The sequence below is a fragment of the Lutra lutra genome, chromosome 7 (assembly GCF_902655055.1).
Source record: "Lutra lutra chromosome 7, mLutLut1.2, whole genome shotgun sequence".
Lineage (NCBI taxonomy): Eukaryota > Metazoa > Chordata > Mammalia > Carnivora > Mustelidae > Lutra > Lutra lutra.
Genome location: NC_062284.1, coordinates 72482062 through 72506546, shown reverse-complemented (window position 1 = coordinate 72506546; position 24485 = coordinate 72482062). Strand labels below are relative to the sequence as shown.

General features: G+C 40.0%; 1 pseudogene and 1 gene segment (V, D, J or C); one reads left to right on the top strand and one right to left on the bottom strand.

The window, feature by feature from the left end:
* Positions 1-16521: 16521 nt before the first annotated feature.
* LOC125104459 (T cell receptor alpha variable 9-2-like) lies at positions 16522-18679 on the bottom strand. The segment is given in 3 exon segments: positions 16522-16577; positions 18224-18511; positions 18634-18679. Coding segments are annotated over 3 exon segments (390 nt in total).
* A 39-nt stretch (positions 18680-18718) lies between these two features.
* Positions 18719-22557, top strand: LOC125104458 (MOB kinase activator 1A-like; annotated as a pseudogene).
* The last annotated feature ends 1928 nt before the right edge of the window (positions 22558-24485 follow it).

Here is a 24485-nt window from a genome sequence, read left to right as displayed (position 1 = left end):
GAAACCTGAATAAAGCCAGTCTTGAATTCTGGAGAATATCCACTAATATAATCTGTTGCCCATAAACACTCAACTCACAGTTCAGCTACAGCCAGGAGAATATGATTAAAGCTCTCGTGGATGTCTTCATGGTTCCTCCCAGTTAAGCTCAAGTTCAGAATTGCAACCTCCAACCAGCTCAGCTCCCTCTCTTATCAGGCCATCCCTTCTTTCCTCTAACAGGATAACTTCCCACATTGTATACCAGCTAATAAGAAAAGACTCTGCTGCTGCCATAGTCTAGTCTATCAAATGGACTAAAATGAAAATTCCACATATTCTCCATCAACACAGGTGCACTGCTGTCTTGTGGTCACATCTCTACTGAACTCGCTAGGGAAATGCTCTTCCCTTAGCCGGCATCTCTGAGGGATTCACATGCATCAAGGCAGCAATCAGTCAAGCAAGTTATATCTTAGATCAGGGATGAAATGTACAGTAAGAATGTGGGGATCAAGATTTACATGCCTGCACACCACTGAGTCACTGTTAGTAAGTTGGAAAGAGGTAGATGCAGTTGTTGTTTATTTTAGAATGGGCCCAGTATACATGTTTGAAATCAGGAAGGAATCATGATTTACTCCCTTAAACAAAGAAAATAGAAAACCTTTCCTTTCTGCCAAATCTACCGTCTTCAGTTGTCTATTATGGAGAAAACTATTTCTAAATGGAACATGGAAACAAGGATTAGAGTAAGAGAATGAAGATCACTTGATATTTCAAATGTCTCTTACCTCAGATTCTGCTCTTCCTACTTGCTCTTGCCCATGAATTTGCTATTTCTTTCCAGAGGACTGACAATACCAACAGTCAAAATGTGGAATCATTTGTCAGTTGAGATGACTGTGACAAAAGTAAAGGACCAAATCTCAGTGATAAGGGAGCAGGGGAATAACAGGGAGGCATAAATACTGTGCATGCCCTGGAATGGTACCAACCGGAAACTGGCCTTAAAGAACTGATCAGGAGAAATGGTCTGTGGGAAACCAAGACTACCTCATTTTTGAAAAGGAGAAGCCCCTTTTCTGTGGAGTCTACTCTCAGATCTGAGAAAGGACAAAGAGTAAAACTCATTTTCATCCTCCTCTCCCACCATGAAAGATTTAAAGACAGCTACGGTGAAGAAAATCAATTCAATATATAAATAATTGCATATATACGAAATGTGTTTTTATGTGTGGAAAACTTCTTGAGTCTGAGAATCTTCCATTCTCTCCCCCATTCCCCATAAAATAAAAATTCTCAGTTTCTTCTCTGGGTGAAGTTCCCTCTGCTGGTGGGAAGGTCAATTTTTGCAATTTTTAGGTGTGAATCTCAGAACTGAATGTGACCATTCATATGAATGTGTCTCTTCCATGGACTAACTGTTGCACAGAGAAGGCCAACCCTAGGGCAAAATTTGCACTGGAGAAATCTTCCAAATCCTATGATCATTTTGCAGACAATGTATAAGTTATGTTCATTATACACACCCTGCCATCAAGGGATGTCTAAGTGGCATAATAAATATATTTGCTATCTTGGGGAACGTCCTTAGAAATACACGTAGATGTTCAGGTGAAACTATCGCCTCTGGCTTTCTCCTACAGAAACAGTGAGTTATGTGTAAGTTTGCTGGTAGAAACACAGTGGCTCAGCCCAAGTCTCCTTTCCAGTCCATGGTCTCAGACATTTACACAAATTGGAACTCTCCATTTAGGCATTCAAATTGATTGACCCACAACTATCTCGGACTCAAAGTGCAGAGATCTAAGTGGCTGGGCTTACATTAGATATGTCCTCTTTACCCAGCAGAATGGTCCTATAACAAGGAGGCAGGAGCAAGAATGTCAAAGAGGAAGTGAGGAAACCCACTTTCTCTTCCCCCAGCTCATTCCCTACCTAATTTTTTTTACAGTCCACTTGGTTGTAGTCTCTGGTGTATAAAATTAAATTGGACTAAAGGATTTCTAAGGGTACTTCCAGCTCTAAATTTCATTCATACTATATAAAAAGCAAACATTTACTAAGAACTGGTTGTGTGCAATGTGGACTGGTGTCAGAGTGGGGTGAAACTGACTGCATCATGGACCCCAAGACCATTTGCACAACCTCATGTGATCTAGTGGTTCTGTGGTTGGTCCTAACCAATGGCTGAAGCCCCTTCAGAAACAGAGACACAGGATAAGATTCTATCTGGTTTTCATTTCTCCTATGACATCAGTAATGTATCAAGGAGAAAATAAATTGATATTAACACTGGAAAAAATGGGACTTTATTCACTGACTGAAATTCCTTCACAGGCAGTGAGACCAAGGGAGGGGTACCATGGCTCAAACATGGTCAAGCAGGATGCTCTTCTAGAGACATATTTCTTATATATTTTTATTTTGTATAATTTACATATTATATGAAAAAAAGAAACTCCTCAATTGAGACACCCTAGAGGAGGTGGATATGCTTACTAATATGGAAAGCAAGGAGTACTCTCTCTAAAACAGCCTAATTGCTTTCTGGATTTTGGGTTTCTCCTTGAAATTTCAATTTAGAGGTTCAGAATTTCCAGCCAGGGATGCATATACAATTTTTGAAATCATTTCAAAATGAAAATTTGGAATCTTTATGCAAAAAAGCAGTGAAAAGATATCATTAGGTAATATTTCTAGGGGAATCATGTATGTAAAATGCTTTAACTCTTCATACATTTAAGTTTCATGTCTCTGATTTTAATGTTTTAAAGACTTTCTTCTTTTCAACCATTTCAACCAGGTTCAAAGAAAAATGACGCAGAAGTACTGAGGTTTCCAATGTACCTCCTGCCCCCACACTCTCTCATTATCAACCTCCCCATGACCCTTTCACAATGGATGAGCCTACACTGCCACATCATAACACCCAAAGCCCACAGTTTATCTAGGGTTCCTTCTTGCTGTTGTACATTCTGTGGGTGTGAACAATTGTATAAGGCATGTATCTACCATTATAGTATCAGAGAGAGTAGGCTCACTACACTAAGTATTCTCCATGCTCTTCATCCCTGCTTTTCCCCTCAATCCTTGGCAACCACAATCTTTTATTCCCTCCATAGTTTTGCCTTTTCCAGAAAGTCATAGGATCAGAATCATACACTACATTGCCTTTTCAGATAGGCTATTTTCACTTGGTAAAATGCATATAAGATTCCCCTATCTCTTCATGACTTCATAGCCCTGATCATTTTAGCACCAAATTATATTCCATTGTTTGGATGTAACACCATTTATTTATTCATTTATCTCTTGAAGGACATGCTGCTACATCCAAGCTTTGGTAATTATATATGAAACAGCTATAAAACACCTGTGAAGAGACTTGTGTGTGGACAAGAGTTTTCAACCCTTTCAGTGAAAATACTCAGGAAGGCCATAGTTCCATAAGAAACGGCCAAATTGTTTTATTGAAATGTCCAGGTATACACTTTCGTTTTGTAGTAATTTCCTGACAGTATTTACTACACCCTTTGTTGCATGTCAAAGCCCCAGCTAGTCCAAAGCAGGCACAGACAGCACAGGTGGCCCCGCCAAGTGCTCAGCTCACACATAGCCTGCTGTGACCCATAACCTGACTGTGCATGTGTTCCTGCCTGAGTCCTGCTGCCCCATGTATCTCTCTGCTTAGGCACTTGTTCCCCAACTTATAGGACTCACATTTAAAAGACAGGTACAAAGATAAAACTAATATTAGTTTCAAGATAGTGATGGCACAGCACTAAATGCTAAAGCAATAATAATAATTATAAATTAAAGAATAATTAAAGCATTATTTTTTCAAGCCTTTTTCATTTGAGTAATGTACATATACATTTTATGCTACCTGCCAGGAGATCTCTTTTTCCAGGACACTAGATAGGAGCATCTCTGTCACTTGATCCAGTAGCTCCTTCAAAGAGCTTTGTACCTGCAAAGGGCTTTCTAAGAAGAAGAAGGGCAAGAAAACCAAGTGAAAGGACAGCACTGATGGGTCTAATTTTAGGAGGAAAAAACATGCCCTAAGGTAAATCTGAAAGTCTGAACATGTGCAAAATCTGCTATGGGGCAAATACCCACCCCCTGGAAGGGCGGGGGCTGCAGGCCCAGCTGCAGTTCGGGTGCAGGGTGCAGATCACCGCAGAGCACTGTGCCTGCTCTGCCCACAGGTACGAGGCTGAGTCTTCCAGTTGGGACGCCCTGATGTGGAGGGTGCTGGACCATTCCCTACTATTCACTCTGCAGTCTAACCTCCCACTCTGCTGCATCCCTGAAGCTCTGTAAAACAGCCAGGTGAGACCGCCGCCCCCAGAGTGCTGTCAGAACCACTGCACATTGTTCACAGTTTGGGAAAAATTGCACTGGAGAGTAGAGCTGGCTCCCTCCTGGTGGCTCAGGACTGAAGGGCTCTGCTCTTCCCTCTCACCTCTGTGTGGAAAGAGAAAAACAAACACAAGTGATGTCACCAGGAGGTCACTGATGCAGTTTTCAAACTTGCAAAATATCCTAAAACACCTCTGATTTTGTAGGATCCTATTGGAGTTCCTCCCACCACTGTGGGCTGTGGGCTGTGGACTCCACCCGAGTAACCATGAGGAAGGCCCCCACTCACAGCAAACCTGGATGCACAGGAGCCCCAGTAGAGCTCCCCAGTATCTCTTCATGATTCCTTGTCTACTTGAAGAGGTACTTCTCCCTACTGTGCAGAGCGTAGAGTCTTGGATTCAGAGAAACTGAGTCTTACAGTCAATCCCTTTCAACAGAACCACCGAGCACCAATCACACCTCAGCCCTGCCATTCACAGAATTCCAGACTCCACCCATAGTGGCCCAGGACAGGGCACAGTCCTGTCCCCAATACTGTGCTTGTCAATAGTGCAGAGAGGTAGGGGCAATATTTCTATTATAGAAAGATAAATGGTTGGGTATTTTTCTTAAAATACTTTGTCAGAGATTTGTGAGTTTGTGTATGAGAAAAGGTGAATGATATTTCTAGAAGAGTCAGTGCCTAGGGGCTTACCTAGAACTTCGTAGAATCATAAGGAAGAGTGACACCATTCCCCTAATTGCATAGTCTGACAGACAATGTGAGAATTCAATTATATAAAAATACGGATAAGGGAAAAATATCTGATAGCATGCATTGTGTATTGCAGAAGTAAATACACCTTCTTGAAATTAAGAGAGCTCCAGAAATGAAACATAGAGTCACCATCTGCATAGAAAATTATTCTTGCTTGGTGAAAAATAGGATGTAGGATACTATTTTCTCTGAGATAACTTTCACATCTCCACCTCTCCTGTGCAATTCATGGACCTTTCTCATCCACACAGCTAAGTCTGGCTGGGCCACTTGTTGCTGTTCAAAGTCAATGTTGTTCTCTCCCTTTCCTTCTCTTTGTGTTCCTTATTGTTTCCTCTCCTCTTCTCTTCATTCTTGTTCTCTCCACTTTCAGCAGAGATACATGAAAAAGTAGTATATCTGGGGTATTGAGATAGTTCCAAAGCCAGTAAGTTGGGAGATTTTATTCATAACAATTGACAACAGGTAATGGGATTTTTCTGTTGAGTTTCCAGGCTCACAATACCCAGAAATAATCCTATCCTGGTACCTTGAGGAATTATCTGTATGATGGATTTCTAGAGACAGTATGAAGATTCCTCAAAAAGTTGAAAATAGAGCTACCCTGCAACCCAGCAACTGTACTACTATGTATTTACACTAAAGATGAAGTTGACATGAGGTGGCAGAACTGAAAACCTGAGGTGAACTTTACACAAACTCTGTCCCCTGTCTTCCCTACCTTTGCTGTCTATAATTGGACTGGCTCACATGATTTCTGTTCTCTCTTTAACTGTTCAAGTTGGACCATCAGAAAGTCTTTGTTTCTTTTAAGGTCTAGAGTTCCCCCTAGAGTACTGATGAGGTTGGCAAAAACACTTCAGATCCCAGCCCCATTCATTCCAAGCTTCCTGATGAAGGAAAAGCAGATGGTCAGAAAAGAAGATAAATGCTTAGACTGTATGGGGATTACAAGTGAACCAAATCCCACTTTTAAAATGGAATTGCATGGAAATTAATATCAGAAAATAATTTAGTAAGTCTCATCTTGAGCTACTTATTTACTTTCTTTACCTTAGTCAGAAAATATAAATATTTCTTGAGCTTTTAGTTTCAATGGGGTAATTTACTACATGTTTAGAATATACAAAAGTGTAATGGAACATTATTCAGCTCATAAAAAAGAGTGAAATCTTGCCATTTGCAATGACATGGATGGAGCTAGAGAGTATAATGCTGAGGGAAATAAGTCAGTCAGAGAAAGAACAATACTATATAATGTTAACTCATACAGAATTTAAGAAACAAAGCAAACAAGCAAAGGGAAAAATATAAGACAGAGAGATAAATCAAGAAACAGACTCTTAATTAAAGAGATCAAAGTGATGGTCACCAAAAGGGAGAGGGTTGGGATATGGGTTCAACAGCTGAGGGGATGAAGCAGTGCTCTAGTTCTGATGAACACTGGGTGTCCTGTGGAAGTATTGAATCACTATATTGTACACCTGACACTAATATAACACTGTATATTAACTTACTGGAATTGAAATAAAAACTGTGAGTGAAGTGAGACACCACCTCACACCATTCAGAATAGCTAAAATTAACCAGTCAGGAAAAGACAGATGTTGGTGAGGATGCAGAGAAAGGGGACCCCTCTTACATTGCTGGTGGGAATGCAAGCTGGTGCAGCCACTCTAGAAAACAGTATGAAGGTTCCTCAAAAAGTTGAAAATAGAGCTACTCTGCAACCCAGCAACTGTACTACTATGTATTTACATTAAAGATACAAATGAAGGGATCCAAAGAGCACTTGCACTCCAATGTTTACAGGAGCAATGTCCACAATAGCTAAACTGTGGAAAGAGACTACACGTATATCAACAGATGAATGGATAAAGAAGATGTGGTATATATATAAATATATATCTTTGCCCAGATATGCAAACGTGATTAAGCAAAAGTGATCAAAACTAAGATACAGGGAAAGCTGCTTACCATTTTCAGGTTTTAGATAAGTTTGGAGATTTTAATTTTTTACTAATTTTTCACATTATTGTTCTTTTTACAAGAAACTGTAAGCCAGCACATAATACCTTTCTATTCTCAGAGCTCTATCTTCATAATAAAAAAACTTTCGCCCAAAAAAAAAAAAAATGAAGCCATCAAAAGAAATGAAATCTTGCCATTTGCAACAACGTGAGTGGAACTAGAGGGTATCATGCTGAGCAAAAGAGGTCAATCAGAGAAAGGCAAATATTATATGATCACACTGATATGAGGAATTTGAGAAACAAGACAGGATCATAGGGAAAGGGAGGGAAAAATGAAACAAGACAAAACCAGAGAGTGAGACAAACACAAGAGACTCTTAATCTCAGGAAACAAACTGAGGGTTTTTGGAGAGGAAGGGGTGGGAGGGATGGGATGATGGGGAGTGGACATTGGGGAGGGTATGTGCTATGGTGAGTGCTGTGAATTGGGTAAGACTGATGAATCACAGAACTGTATCCCTGACACAAATAATGCATAATATGTTAATTTTTTTTAAAAGTCTGGAGAAGCAGTAACATTAGGCCAAGAAATAACAATAAGTGCATTTAATTACCCAAACTTAGATGGACAGAATGTAATAAGAGTTGGTGGTGAGATTTTCACAAAAGACAAAGGACTATTTCCTAGAACAGACAGTTCACAAGCAAAAGAAAGGCACTCTTTTGACTATTGCATTAAAAGCTGATTCAGAAGGTAGTGGCAAATGAGTCTGAAACCAGTTAAAATGAATCTTTTCTGAAAGTGAAAAAAAAAACTGTGAGTGAATGAAAGAATGAATGAATGAATTTTTTTTAATATTTATTTATTTGACAGAGAGAGAGAGAGAGATCACAAGTAGGCAGAGAGGCAGGCAGAGGGGGAGGGGGAAGCAGGCTCCCTTTCTGAGCATAGAGCCTGATGCGGGGCTCGATCCCAGGACCCTGAGATCATGGCCTGAGCCGAAGGCAGAGGCTTAACCCACTGAGCCACCCAGGTGCCCCTGAATGAATGAATTTTTAAAAGCATATATAAAAGAGGATAACATGCTAGTTTACAATCTCTGGGTAAAAACAAAACTATACATAACTCTAATAGGGTCAAGGAGCAGGACTCAGAGGAGTGAAAACTAAAAACTATCTGATCCCAGAGGAGGGAGAAATGCTTGTACTTCAGGTGCCTGGACAAAATGTTATAGAGAAGTTGACCATTCTCTGCTTTCCCCTTTTTGGTGACAAGAATAGAAGGGAATATGCATAAACCTTTATGAAGGGTTTCATGACTTTTTATTACTTTTAACAAAAGCAGGAATTTGTGAATATATGAATTATTAAAGTCATTATTACCTATAGGCTAAAATCCCTTTTGATTAAAAACCCCAGTTCTGACCCTTTGTCACTCCCTAAGTCTTGATAATTTGGAGTTGATGTTTCAAGGTGTTTTACTAGATTTCGATCACTAGGAAATGGACAGTATTTTATTTAGACTTTCTTATAACACAAATAAACATTTTGGGTATACCTTTCTGTAAGTCCTCCTAAAATAAAGAAGTCATTAAAAAAAATACTTAAAAAACAAAGTAGGTTGCAACCATAATGGCAAAGTGAGACAGTACAATACAGACATTGCTTTTTTCTATTATGTTTTTTCTTATGTTCAGTTAGCCAACATATAGTACATCGTTAGTTTTTGATGTGGTGTTCAAGGATTCATTAGTTGTATATAACACCCAGTGCTCATCACAACACATGCCCTCCTTAATACCCATCACCTAGTTACCCCACCCCTCCGTTCTGTAACCCTTGGTTTGTTTCCCTGAGTCCAGAGTCTCTCACAGTTTATCTGCCTCTCTGATTTCTTCCCATCGAATTTTCCCTCCTTTCCCCTGTGGTCCTCCAGGCTATTCCTTATGTTCCACATATGAGTGAAACCATATGATAATTGTCTTTCTCAGCTTGACTTATTTCACTTAGCATAATCTCTTCCAGTTCCAACCACATCACTGCAAATGGTAGGTATTCATCTATTCTGATGGCTGAGTAATATTCCATTATATATATGAACCATATCTTCTTTATCCATTCATCTGTTGAAGGACATCTAAGCTCCTTCCACAATTTGGCTATTGTAGACATTGCTGCTATGAACATTGGGGTGCCTGTGCCCCTTATTTCACTACATCTGTATCTGTAGGATAAATACCTAGTAATGCAATTGCTGGGTTGTAGGTTAGCTCTACTTTTTTTTTTTTTTTTAATTTTTTTATTTTTTTCAGCATGACAGTATTCATTATTTTTGCACCACACCCAGTGCTCCATGCAATCCGTGCCCTCTACAATACCCACCACCTGGTGCCCCCAACCTCCCACCCCCCACCCCTTCAAAATTCTCAGATCGTTTTTCAGAGTCCATAGTCTCTCATGGTTCACCTCCCCTTCCAATTTCCCTCAACTCCCTTCTCCTCTCCATCTCCCCTTGTCCTCCATGCTATTTGTTATGCAACACAAATAAGTGAAACCATATGATAATTGACTCTCTCTGCTTGACTTATTTCACTCAGCATAATCTCTTCCAGTCCCGTCCATGTTGCTACAAAACTTGGGGATTCATCCTTTCTTTCTTTCTTTTTTTTTTTTACAGCTTTATAAACATATATTTTTATCCCCAGGGGTACAGGTCTGTGAATCGCCAGGTTTACACACTTCACAACACTCACCATAGCACATACCCTCCCCGATATCCATAACCCCACCCCCTCTCCCAACCCCCTCCCCCCATCAACCCTCAGTTTGTTTTGTGAGATTAAGAGTCACTTATGGTTTGTCTCCCTCCCAATCCCATCTTGTTTCATTTACTCTTCTCCTACCCCCTCGACCCCCCATGTTGCATCTCCTCTCCCTCATATCAGGGAGATCATATGATAGTTGTCTTTCTCCGATTGACTTATTTCGCTAAGCATGATACCCTCTAGTTCCATCCACGTCGTCGCAAATGGCAAGATTTCATTTCTTTTGATGGCTGCATAGTATTCCATTGTGTATATATACCACATCTTCTTTATCCATTCGTCTGTTGATGGACATCTAGGTTCTTTCCATAGTTTGGCTATTGTAGACATTGCTGCTATAAACATTCGGGTGCACGTGCCCCTTCGGATCACTATGTTCGTATCTTTAGGGTAAATACCCAGCAGTGCAATTGCTGGGTCATAGGGTAGTTCTATTTTCAACATTTTGAGGAACCTCCATGCTGTTTTCCAGAGTGGTTGCACCAGCTTGCATTCCCACCAACAGTGTAGGAGGGTTCCCCTTTCTCCGCATCCTCGCCAGCATCTGTCATTTCCTGACTTGTTAATTTTAGCCATTCTGACTGGTGTGAGGTGATATCTCATGGTGGTTTTGATTTGTATTTCCCTGATGCCGAGTGATATGGAGCACTTTTTCATGTGTCTGTTGGCCATCTGGATGTCTTCTTTGCAGAAATGTCTGTTCATGTCCTCTGCCCATTTCTTGATTGGATTATTTGTTCTTTGGGTGTTGAGTTTGCTAAGTTCTTTATAGATTTTGGACACTAGCCCTTTATCTGATATGTCATTTGCAAATATCTTCTCCCATTCTGTCAGTTGTCTTTTGGTTTTGTTCACTGTTTCCTTTGCTGTGCAAAAGCTTTTGATCTTGATAAAATCCCAAAAGTTCATTTTTGCCCTTGCTTCCCTTGCCTTTGGTGATGTTCCTAGGAAGATGTTGCTGCGGCTGACGTCGAAGAGGTTGCTGCCTGTGTTTTCCTCGAGGATTTTGATGGATTCCTTTCTCACATTGAGATCCTTCATCCATTTTGAGTCTATTTTCGTGTGTGGTGTAAGGAAATGATCCAATTTCATTTTTCTGCATGTGGCTGTCCAATTTTCCCAACACCATTTATTGAAGAGGCTGTCTTTGTTCCATTGGACATTCTTTCCTGCTTTGTCGAAGATGAGTTGACCATAGAGTTGAGGGTCTATTTCTGGGCTCTCTATTCTGTTCCATTGATCTATGTGTCTGTTTTTGTGCCAGTACCATGCTGTCTTGATGATGACAGCTTTGTAATAGAGCTTGAAGTCCGGAATTGTGATGCCACCAACTTTGGCTTTCTTTTTCAATATTCCTTTGGCTATTCGAGGTCTTTTCTGGTTCCATATAAATTTTAGGATTATTTGTTCCATTTCTTTGAAAAAAATGGATGGTACTTTGATAGGAATTGCATTAAATGTGTAGATTGCTTTAGGTAGCATAGACATTTTCACAATATTTATTCTTCCAATCCAGGAGCATGGAACATTTTTCCATTTCTTTGTGTCTTCCTCAATTTCTTTCATGAGTACTTTATAGTTTTCTGAGTACAGATTCTTTGCCTCTTTGGTTAGGTTTATTCCTAGGTATCTTTTTGGGTTTTGGGTACAATTGTAAATGGGATCAACTCCTTAATTTCTCTTTCTTCTGTCTTGTTGTTGGTGTAGAGAAATGCAACTGATTTCTGTGCATTGATTTTATATCCTGACACTTTACTGAATTCCTGTACAAGTTCTAGCAGTTTTGGAGTGGAGTCTTTTGGGTTTTCCACATAGAGTATCATATCATCTGCGAAGAGTGATAGTTTGACTTCTTCTTTGCCGATTTGGATGCCTTTAATTTCCTTTTGTTGTCTGATTGCTGAGGCTAGGACTTCTAGTACTATGTTGAATAGCAGTGGTGATAACGGACATCCCTGCCGTGTTCCTGACCTTAGCGGAAAAGCTTTCAGTTTTTCTCCATTGAGAATGATATTTGCAGTGGGTTTTTCATAGATGGCTTTGATAATATTGAGGTATGTGCCGTCTATCCCTACACTTTGAAGAGTTTTGATCAGGAAGGGATGCTGTACTTTGTCAAATGCTTTTTCAGCATCTATGGAGAGTATCATATGGTTCTTGTTCTTTCTTTTATTAATGTGTTGTATCACATTGATTGATTTGCGGATGTTGAACCAGCCTTGCAGCCCTGGAATAAATCCCACTTGGTCGTGGTGAATAATCCTTTTAATGTACTGTTGAATCCTATTGGCTAGTATTTTGGCGAGAATTTTTGCATCTGTGTTCATCAAGGATATTGGTCTGTAGTTCTCTTTTTTGTTGGGATCCTTGTCTGGTTTTGGGATCAAGGTGATGCTGGCCTCATAAAATTAGTTTGGAAGTTTTCCTTCTATTGCTATTTTTTGGAACAGTTTCAGGAGAATAGGAATTAGTTCTTCTTTAAATGTTTGGTAGAATTCCCCCGGGAAGCCGTCTGGCCCTGGGCTTTTGTTTGTTTGGAGATTTTTGATGACTGTTTCAATCTCCTTACTGGTTATGGGTCTGTTCAGGCTTTCTATTTCTTCCTGGTTCAGTTGTGGTAGTTTATATGTCTCTAGGAATGCATCCATTTCTTCCAGATTGTCAAATTTGTTGGCGTAGAGTTGCTCATAGTATGTTCTTATAATTGTCTGTATTTCTTTGGTGTTCGTTGTGATCTCTCCTCTTTCATTCATGATTTTATTTATTTGGGTCCTTTCTCTTTTCTTTTTGATAAGTCTGGCCAGGGGTTTATCAATCTTATTAATTCTTTCAAAGAACCAGCTCCTAGTTTCGTTGATTTGTTCTATTGTTTTTTTGGTTTCTATTTCATTGATTTCTGCTCTGATCTTTATGATTTCTCTTCTCCTGCTGGGTTTAGGGTTTCTTTCTTGTTCTTTCTCCAGCTCCTTTAGGTGTAGGGTTAGGTTGTGTACCTGAGACCTTTCTTGTTTCTTGAGAAAGACTTGTACCGCTATATATTTTCCTCTCAGGACTGCCTTTGTTGTGTCCCACAGATTCTGAACTGTTGTGTTTTCATTATCATTTGTTTCCATAAATTTTTTCAATTCTTCTTTGATTTCCTGGTTGACCCATTCATTCTTTAGAAGGATGCTGTTTAGTCTCCATGTATTTGGGTTCTTTCCAAATTTCCTCTTGTGATTGAGTTCTAGCTTTAGAGCATTGTGGTCTGAAAATATGCAGGGAATGATCCCAATCTTTTGATACCGGTTGAGACTTGATTTAGGACCAAGAATGTGATCTATTCTGGAGAATGTTCCATGTGCACTAGAGAAGAATGTGTATTCTGTTGCTTTGGGATGAAATGTTCTGAATATATCTGTGATGTCCATCTGGTCCAGTGTGTCATTTAAGGCCTTGATTTCCTTGTTGATCTTTTGCTTGGATGATCTGTCCATTTCAGTGAGGGGAGTGTTAAAATCCCCTACTATGATTGTATTCTTGTCGATGTGTTTCTTTGATTTTGTTATTAATTGGTTTATATAGTTGGCTGCTCCCACGTTAGGGGCATAGATATTTAAAATTGTTAGATCTTCTTGTTGGACAGTTCCTTTGAGTATGATATAGTGTCCTTCCTCATCTCTTATTATAGTCTTTGGCTTAAAATCTAATTGATCTGATATAAGGATTGCCACTCCTGCTTTCTTCTGATGTCCATTAGCATGGTAAATTCTTTTCCACCCCCTCACTTTAAACCTGGAGGTGTCTTCGGGTGTAAGATGAGTTTCTTGTAGGCAACACATAGATGGGTTTTGTTTTTTTATCCATTCTGATACCCTGTGTCTTTTGATTGGGGCGTTTAGCCCATTAACATTCAGGGTAAGTATTGAGAGATATGAATTTAGTGCCATTGTATTGCCTGTAAGTTGACTGTTATTGTATATTGTCTCTGTTTCTTTCTGATCTACTACTTTTAGGGTCTCTCTTTGCTTAGAGGACCCCTTTCAATATTTCCTGTAGAGCTGGTTTGGTATTTGCAAATTCTTTCAGTTTTTGTTTGTCCTGGAAGCTTTTAATCTCTCCTTCTATTTTCAATGATAGCCTAGCTGGATATAGTATTCTTGGCTGCATGTTTTTCTCATTTAGTACTCTGAATATATCATGCCAGCTCTTTCTGGCCTGCCAGGTCTCTGTGGATAAGTCTGCTGCCAATCTAATATTTTTACCATTGTACGTTACAGACTTCTTTTCCCGGGCTGCTTTCAGGATCTTTTCTTTGTCACTAAGACTTGTCAATTTCACTATTAGGTGACGGGGTGTAGACCTATTCTTATTGATTTTGAGGGGGGTTCTCTGAACCTCCTGGATTTTGATGCTTGTTCCCTTTGCCATATTGGGGAAATTCTCTCCAATAATTCTCTCCAATATACCTTCTGCTCCCCTCTCTGTTTCCTCTTCTTCTGGAATCCCAATTATTCTAATGTTGTTTCGTCTTATGGTGTCACTTATCTCTCGAATTCTCCCCTCGTGGTCCAGTAGCTGTTTGTCCCTCTTTTGCTCAGCTTCTTTATTCTCTGTCATTTGGTCTTCTATATCGCTAATTCTTTCTTCTGCCTCATGTATCCTAGCAGTGAGAGCCTCCATTTTTGATTGCACCTCATTAATAGCTTTTTTGATTTCAACTTGGTTAGATTTTAGTTCTTTTATTTCTCCAGAAAGGGCTTTTATATCTCCCGAGAGGGTTACTTTAATATCTTCCATGCCTTTTTCAAGCCCGGCTAGAACCTTGAGAATCGTCATTCTGAACTCTATATCTGACATATTACCAATGTCTGTATTGATTAGGTCCCTAGCCTTTGGTACTGCCTCTTGTTCTTTTTTTTGTTGTGAATTTTTCCGCCTTGTCATTTTGTCCAGATAAGAGTTTATGAAGGAGCAAGTAAAATACTAAAAGGGTGGCAACAACCCCAGGAAAATATGCTTTAGCCAAATCAGAAGAGATCCTGAATTGTGAGGGGGGAGAAAGGGGATAAAAAGGGGCTCAGAAAGAAAGAAAAAAAAAAACTATTAAAAAAAAGAAAGCTGATAAAGAAATAAATATAAAAAGAGGAAAAAATATATATATATTAGATAAACTATTTAAAAAACGTTAGAAAAAAGAAAATGGTAAAAGTTAAAAAAAATTTAGCAGAAGAAGAGAAAAAGAAAAAAAAATTGAAAAAGAAAGAAAAATTAAATTAACTGCAAGGCTAAAAAATCATGGGGAGAAAGCCATGAGTTCCGTGCTTTGCTTTCTTCTCCTCTGGAATTCCGCCGTTCTCCTTGGTAGGTGAACTTGGTCCTGGCTGGGTTTCCCGTTGATCTTCTGGGGGAGGGGCCCGTTGTAGTGATTCTCAAGCGTCTTTGCCCCAGGCGGAGTTGCACCGCCCTTACCCCGGGCCGCGCTGAGTCATCCGCTCGGGTTTACTTTCGGGAGCTTTTGTTCCCTGAGCGCTTTCCGTAGAGTCTGGAGGACGGGAATAAAGATGGCGGCCTCCCGGTCTCTGGCCCGGAGGAGCCGAGAGCCCGGGGCCCCACTCCTCAGTGCGCCCTCAGAGAACAGCGCCAAATGACTCCCATCACCCTGGCCTCCGGCCGCCCTCCGAGCTGACCGAGCCTGCGACCGGTTCAAGGCAACCCTGAGCTGAGTCACTCCTCGGCTCTGTCTCTGCAGCCGGCTTCCCCGTTCTAATACCGGTAAGCTCTGCGACACTGAGACACCCCCGATCCTTCTGCGACCCTGCGGGACCTGAGGCCGCGCTTACCCCCCCTGGGCTTCACCCCAGTTAAGCCTCTGGAGCGATGTCCCTCAGCAGAACAGACTTTTAAAAGTCCTGATTTTGCTCCGTTGCTCCGCCGCTCGCCGGGAGCCGGCCCCTCCCCCCGCGGTCTATCTTCCCGTCGCTTTGGATTCACTTCTCCGCCAGTCCTACCTTGCAGAAAGTGGTTGATTTTCTGTTTCTGGAATTGCTGTTCTTCTTCTCTTCAATCTCCCGTTGGATTTGTAGGTGTTTGCAATCTTTAGATAAGCTATTTAGCTGATCTCCCGCTACCCGAAGTAGTCTCAGCCTGCTACTTCTCCGCCATCTTGACTAAGAAAACTCAGGTTAGCTCTACTTTTAATGCCTTCAGGAACCTCTATACTATTTTCCAGAGTGGCTGTACCAGCTTGCATTCCCAACAGTGTAAGAGGGTTCCCCTTTCTCCACATCATCACCAACACTTGTTCTTTCCTGTCTTGTTAATTTTTGTCATTCTGACTGATGTAAGGTAGTATCTCACTGTGGTTTTGATTGGTATTTCAATGATGGCTAGTAATATTGAACATTTTTTCATGTGTCTTTTAGCCATTTGTATGTCTTCTTTGAAGAAATGTCTGTTCATTTCTCCTGCTCATTTTTTGACTGGATTATTATTTTGGATATGTTGAGTTTGAAAAGTGCTTTATAGATAATGAATATCAGCCCTTTATCTGAAATGTCATTTGCAAATATCTTCTCCCATTCCGTGGGTTGCCTCTTACTTTTGTTGACTGTTTCTTTTGCTGTGCAGAAGCTTTTTATCTTGATGAAGTCCCAAAAGTCCCAAACAAAAGTTTGCTTTTGTTTCCCTTGCCTTTAGAGACTTATCTTGAAAGAAGTTGCTGTGACTGATGTTGAAGAAGTTACTCTGCCTATGTTCTCCTCTAGGGTTTTGATGGGTTTTTGGATCACATGTAGGTCTCTCATCCATTTTGAGTTTATCTTTGTGTATGGTGTAAGAGAGTGGTCCAGGTTCATTCTTCTGCATGTGACTGTCCAGTTTTCCCAGCACCATTGATTGAAGAGACTGTCCTTCTTCCATTGGACATTCGTTCCTGCTTTGTCAAAGATTAGTTGACCATAGAGTTGAGGGTCCATACTGGGGTCTCTATTACTTTTTGCACAACATTCCTGACTCCTTTGCATTCTCCCTATTCCCTGATTTGTGACTCTCTGTGAGACATTGCAAAACAGGAGTTAGAGAAATCTACAGGATTTTCCTCCCAGTATCACCTATCAATCTGTATTGTTAAGAAACATCAGTGCAGGGGCACCTGGGTGGCTCAGTGGGTTAAAGCCTCTGCCTTCGGCTCAGGTTATGGTCCCAGGGTCCTGGGATCGAGCCCCACTTCAGGCTCTCTGCTCAGTGGTGAGCCTGTTTCTCCCTGGCTCTCTGCCTGCTTGTGATCTCTGTCTGTCAAATAAATAAATAAAATCTCTTTTTAAAAAAAGAAAAAAAAGAAACATCAGTGCAAGAGCATTTTCTCTCACCATATTTCCTGGGCACTGAGAATGATCTCACTTGAGTTCTTACCATCAGAGAGCCAACTGAGCTATTTATCTGGCTAGAACATGAACCTCTTCCTTCATTCTGTTTCTGCCCCCAGCTCTTCACATTGAATATCAGTCTGTGTCTATCACCTGATTTAATAGAAAAGAAACCATGGCCGAGGTCGCTGGCCTCTCTTTTCCTTGCTCAGGTACATGTGTTCCTCCTCTTTTCTTCTGTTCCATTCTTTCTCTAATAAAATTAATAAAATTGGCTCTGGACTGAAGCTCTCCCATCACCTATCCTGCTTATACTCTGTTAGAAAGATATTTGGCCAAGGCCACCTTCTCAGGCACACTGTGTATATCTAGAAGTGTCATAGACACAGCAACACCCACCACGGTGGCCTGAACAACTTCTCAGCTAGAAATGTCACTGCAAAGATAAATGAGAGACCAATTCATCTGTAACTGTTTGTTTATTTTAAAGATTTATTTATTTTGGAGAGAGAGAAAGACAGAGTCAACGGGGGAGGGCAGAAGGACAGGGAGAAAGAGAGAGAAGCAGAATTCCAACCCAGCAGGCAGGGAGTCTGATTTGGGGGCTCAATCACACAAACCTGAGATCATAACCGGAGCAGATCAAGAGTCAGACACTTAACCTACTGGACTGGGCATTCCACCACTTCATTGTTATGTAATTCTACCTTGAAATTAGTTACACCCTGGCTGAGGAACTCTTGGCATTGAACTGTTTTCAATGTCACTAAGGAATACCTGGGGTTGGGGAATGATACTGCTGGTTCCTACGCTCTAGTCATTTGTATGATTTTGTATCAACCACACACTGACTGAAAAACAACAGATTGTGCTAAAACCAGAGTGCATGAGGCAAAGACACTCAGCTTCCAGGCCCCTGTTCTGCTCAGAGTTTGTGTTCAGCTCCCCCTGCAGTCCCCGTCACTGTGTCACTCAGGGCACAGTAGTACACAGCTGAATCTGAGGCTTGCACTGAGCGTTTCTCCAAGTGGAAGGATTTGGATTTGTCATCAAAAGTGGCTTCAAATCCTTTGTTGCTTTTCTTCTCCTTGTCCCTCAAGGCTTTCAGGAGGAGCTGTAGACCTTCACCGGGATACTGGACATACCAGAAAAGAGTAAGGGATCCTGATGCTGAATAAGTGCAGTTCACAGTCAGGGAAGCCTCTTCCAAGAGAGTCACTTGGCCTTCCGTCTGAGTCACTGAGACTCCATGGGTTTGTCCTGAGGAAAGAGAAAGGAGCTCTGTATCACCTTGGGCATAAAATTCATGGATAAATAATAATTAAAGGTTTAACTGACATCATGGAAGAAAGAATCCAAATTTTAAGTGGAATGGTACTTACCAAGCATTAAGAGTACCACAGTCACGAAGCCTGGAGAAAACTTCATCTCTGGAGCATCACCTAAATAGTGTTCTTCATTCTTACTATGGAGAAGGTTGGAGTGACAGAAATGATCAGTAGAAACCCACATTTCATTCAGGAAATGTGACTGTGGCAGGAAGCTGCACCCCCTGGTGGACAGGGACTGAAATGCGTGCCTGTTGGCCAGAATCCTCCCCAAGTCAGCCATCTGTTTCATCCCTGACTTCATGAGGCACATGTCAGGCTTAAGGTGGCCCTGGGAAGTCTGAACAACAGCAATCCTGACTTCTCAGGTCTGTTTTGTTCTTAAGACACTACCTGATATGGAAGTTCTTTAACACAGCATCCCGGGGCATTTCTGTAGCTGGGAGGGTAACAATCTTCAGAAGCATTTTACTACAGTAGTTCATATTCTCATGTGTCCATATGGGCTGGCCTTTAACCTACTGACTGCCAGAAAAGGAGCTGGAGTTGAATACAGAAAAAGTAAGAGGAAGTCAAGTCACTGGTGACTGATTCTGTGTTTTTGGCACTTTATGCAATATTTAGAACTGTGACTCAATTTTTAAGTACTCACTAAATATTTTTAAATTAAACAAAAATAATGAACAAATAGTATTTATTTGAAATGCCATATATACTTATTCCTAAACTATTAGCAATTGCAATAAATACTATTTTTAATAAAAAGTTTCAGAAGTCACACTATCTAATAGTCAAATATTCCTGACTTTTACAATAATTAAAAAGTGAAAAATAGGAATTTTAGACAGAATAAACTCATACATGGAGACATCAAATCCCTATAGAATGATTTGAGAGCCTTATGTTCTCACAGTTTTATTGACTCCAACATAAGGTGACTACTGTATGTGAATTCAGGAACAAATACTAATCCTATCTTTTTAACAGGTTTAACCTCAAGGATGCTTTCTATGGTCATCCATCTGACACATTTTATTGCCAAGCATTAATCGTATAATTTTTCTCAAAAAGTAAGAAATTAGGATTATCAAAGAAAAGTTCTAGAAATGGCCACATCTTCTATAAAGCCCTGTATACATATACTCTAGACACATTAGGAAGCTTAGCTCAGCTATTTCCTGGAGGCGATTCCCCACACATTCAGGTCCAGGAACATCAGAGTCCAGAGCCAACTTGGGAAGAGTTTCCCAGATACATAGTGAAGTAAGAAATTCAGACCTGGATACTGCTTCCGTTCAAGGATCCCTTCCCTTCCCCTTCACCTTCTAAATCACATTGTCAGAACCTGCCTCAAAATTATGCTAGAAAGCAATTTTAGACAAGCCACTACAAATGTCTGTTCAGATATGCAGGGATGGGGCATGTGGGTGGCTCTGTTTTTGGGTATCTGCCTTCCACTGGGGTCATGATCCCAGTATCCTGGGATCAAGCCCCACCTCAGGCTCCCTGCTCAGCAGGAAGCCTGCTTCTCCTTCTCCCACTCCCCTGCTTATGCTCCCTCTCTGGCTGCATCTTTCTCTCTCAAATAAATAAAAATCTTAAAAAAAAAAAAAAGATCTGCTGGGACAATGTTAAATAGGTTGGGATGATGCTGGTTGAAAATAAACAGTATAACACTTGGATGCAGAAAGTCATTAGGCATAAATTTTAAAAATTTATAGTTTCAGGCCAATGAAAGCCTACAGGAGAAATATTTTGCATTTTACATTACACAAGAAGACTGGCACCACAGTGAGGGAAAATAGTGCATAGAATGATATTGAATGGCTCTGTTAATACATAATTTACATAACAATAAAGTGCAGCAAATTCAACAATTCTATAGGATTTGATGTATGTATGTATTTGTGAAGTCATCACTACAGTTGAGAAAATGAACATATACATCACCCCAAAAGTTTCTTCATGTCACTTTGTAATCCTCTCTCAACCCTCCTTATCCCCATTTCCAGGGAAACTTCCTGTCATGAATTAGTTTGCATATTTTATCATTTTGTATAAATGGGATCATATGTATCTTTTGCCTGGCTTCTTCTCAGCATAATTATTTTGAGATTCTTCTATAGTCATAATTATCAAGACTTTGTTTCTTTCTCTTGCTGTGTAGTACCCAATCATGTGCCTAAAAAACAACTTGTCTATTCACCTGTTGCTGACCATCTCGATTAATCCCAGTAGGGCTCTTACAAATAAAGCTGCTATGAACATTTGTGTATAAGATGTTTTATAGACATATGCTTTCATTTCTCTTGAATCAATTTCTGGGAGTACAACAGGTGGGTCATATGGTAGGCATACATTTGACTTTCTTAAACGAACTTGTTCTAGTAGCTGTTTTGTAGATTCTCTTAAGTTTTCTGCTCAGATGGTTATGTTGGCTGTTAAAACATAAGTTCACTTCCCCCTTTCCAGACTGTGTGGCGTTTGTTTCTTCTCCATGCTGTATTGCATTGGCTGGAACCTCTACTTCAATATAAATACAAGTGGTGAGAGCCAAACCTCTCCCCTTATTTCTGAAACTAAGGAGAAAGCATTGAGGTTTTCACCACCAACTATGACATTTGATGTAGGTTTTTGGTTGAGTCTTATTCATTAAGGAAATTTCCTTCAATTCCTTATTCGCTGGGGGTTTCTCTCAGGAATGAATCTGGATTAGTCAGACACTTCTTCTGTACCTATTGAGGTACCTTCGTAAATTGCTCATCTGCTATGTGGCAATCTCTTCGGATATATTACTGATAACGTTGTCACAACAAAATATTAAAGAAGATATCATTCTCCCAAATTTACAAATAATAAAACAAGCTCAAGGGGCACCTGGGTGGCTCAGTCAGTTAAGCAGCTGCCTTCTGCTCAGGTCTTGATCCCAGGGTCCTAGGATCAAGTCCCACATCTGGCTCCTTGCTCATCAGGGAGCCTTCAGCTCCCTCTGCTTGTGCTCTGTATCTCTCTCTCAATTAAATAAGTAAAATATATAAAAATAAATAAAGCAAGCTCAAAAGTATCAAGAACTTGATGGCAGAGCTAATACGTCTGAACACAGAGATAGATGACAGAAAAAAACCTGTTCCCTGATTTTCAGGTCAGCAAAGTGGGGGAGACCAGCATAGCAACTTTCTCCTGTTAGACCTGTGGTTCATAGCAGGGCCACCCAGTACTTTCACGGGGCAAGAGTTGAGGATGGTTTGCTTCCTTGTGGTGCCTGCCTGGGCTCTGAATCCAGACATTGCTGGGGATCAGCATTCCCTCTCCTCTGAGGATAGAAGTTGAGCTACCTCTTCATCTTAAACAGGCAGAAGCAACTCTAGGAAGTGGAAATCTGAGACAAGCTCTTCTGTTGCTAGAGGGAGAGGACCCCAGTGAATGGCTTACAGTTAACACTGTAGATTTCTTCAACCAGATCAACGTGCTGTATGGAACTATTATAGAATTTTGCACTGAAGCAAGCTGTCCACTCACATCTGCAGGTCCAAGATATGAATATCACTGGGCAAATGGTACTAATATCAAAAATCCAATCAAGTGTTTGGGTTCAGGATCATCTTGATGATGAAAGTCTTTTGCCTTCCAAGATTGGTGTCCCCTTTCCAAAAAACTTTATGTCTATGGAAAGGACCATTCAAAGCATGTGTTCTGGGTTTATGTCCATATTTATCACCAGTAGTTTGATTCTGTGATGCAGCTGTGAGAGGAGGCCCACCTCAACACCTCCCTTAAGCCCTTTATTTTTTCCTTCAGGAATTTAATCAGATTGATAGGCATGAGTTGGCACCTCTTCAGGAATTAATCAAGAAGCTTGTATCAAAGACAGATAAATGCTTCTTCCAGAACGTAATTCCCTTCCTGCTTCATCTGCTAGAGCTATCTCATTGCTATCTGTTAAAGATTAGTAATACAGACTTTAAGAGAACAGGATAAAAAGACACTTACTCTTTCTATCTACTGATAAAATTGTTCCAAATGTAGATTGGCCCAATCCTTCAGCGAGAAATTCAAGACGCAGCCAACCCTGAAGCATTGTGTGGCCACTCCTGTTATTTCACAGTTAGACTGGTTGTAATATGTGGTAACTGACAGGTAGTCTATTCGTTTACTTATTCCTTTACTGAATAAAATGATTGAGTGCTTCAGGTGACAGCATAATAAAGATTGAGAATTCCCACCAATACTTTATTAACAAGTTTCCACAATAAACTACCTAATAAGGCAATCAAATCAGTTTTATTCTGCTTTTATTTACAAATAGAAGTTTCCTTAAGATTTAGAACATTTGGGGATGCCTGGGTGGTTCAGTCGTTCAGCATCTGCCTTTGGCTCATGTCATGATCCCAGGGTCCTGGGATGGAGCCCCACATCAGGCTCCCTGCTCCATGGGGAGCTTGCTTCTCCCTCTCCCACTCCCTCTGCAGTGTTTCCCTTTCGTTGTGTCTCTCTTTGTCAAATAAATAAATAAAATCTTTTAAAAAAATTGAATATTTGTGTGTTACTTTGCATAAACTTTTAGTTTGAAGTTTGTATACTACTGTTTTTATAGGTAAGATTATATATAGAAAGATTATATATATGTATATACTTTTTTTTCAAAATCCATGATAGCTGTTTAAATCTTCATATGACCTGTGTGGTATGGGAGTAAACAGAGTTATTTCTAAAATTATTTTTTTATCTTTACTTGGTATGCTATACACATAAACCAATCCAAAGTTTTAGGAGTATATATATAAGAAATAATATCCCTAAGGTATGTAAGGACAGTCTTGTACATTTTTATTAATTTTTGTTTGAAGATTTTGTATTTTTTCATTACTGGTTTATTTTATCTAATCTGACAGAATGACAGATTCTTATGTCATTGTATGAGTGATGTGAATAATCATATGTTTTGAGATAGATGCTATATTTGTGAATATACTTGTATGACTTTTTTCATTTAGTAGAAACCTTTCCATTAGTATGGAAAACAAAGGAAATTGCTTTCCACCATACAATCTGGCCATCATCAAAGATTGAAGCTTATCTTTCTGCGAATAAAACGTATTCAATAAAGTACTATTCTTTAAAATGAAAAACAAGGGGCACCTGGGTGGCTCAGTGGGTTAAGCCACTGCCTTCGGCTCAGGTCATGATCTCAGGGTCCTGGGATCGAGTCCCACATCGGGCTCTCTGCTCAGCAGGAAGCCTGCTTCCCTCTCTCTCTCTCTCTGCCTGCCTCTCCATCTACTTGTGATCTCTCTCTGTCAAATAAATAAATAAAATCTTTAAAAAAATTAAAAAAAAATAAAATGAAAAACAAAACAAAACAGACAAACAAAAAAAAAACCCATTTCCTATATTTGCCACTAAAGATTGTTCACAGAGAAAAATTGGAAGAGAGACTGGAGGGTAGCAAGATGACTTCTTCCAAAGCCTTTGAAATATTTTAAGACACTCTTTAACAGGCTCTTTACTATATAATTGGAACTAAGAAAGAGATTCAAATACATGCAGGTTTGGCCCCTTTACCAAAACTGGAAAGGAAATACATTATAATGGATACCCAAACTGCTATTCAGGAGCTGACTCCTGAGATGAGGCTTCACCATTCCATTCAGACCGATTATTGACACCTGGTCTATGCAATGGACTGTAGCAAAAGGGACAAACCATTCTAGGATTTTGTGATTCAGTGATATTGGAGGTCCATTCATGACTTGTGATCACTCTGTTCCTTGACAATTGCTTGTGGTAACCCAGTCTAGAGCATAATTGTTCCAGTTAACAAGTATAAATGTTTCTCAAAAACTTAGAAACAGAATTGCCTTATGATTCAGCAATCCACTTCTGGTATATATATATATATATATACT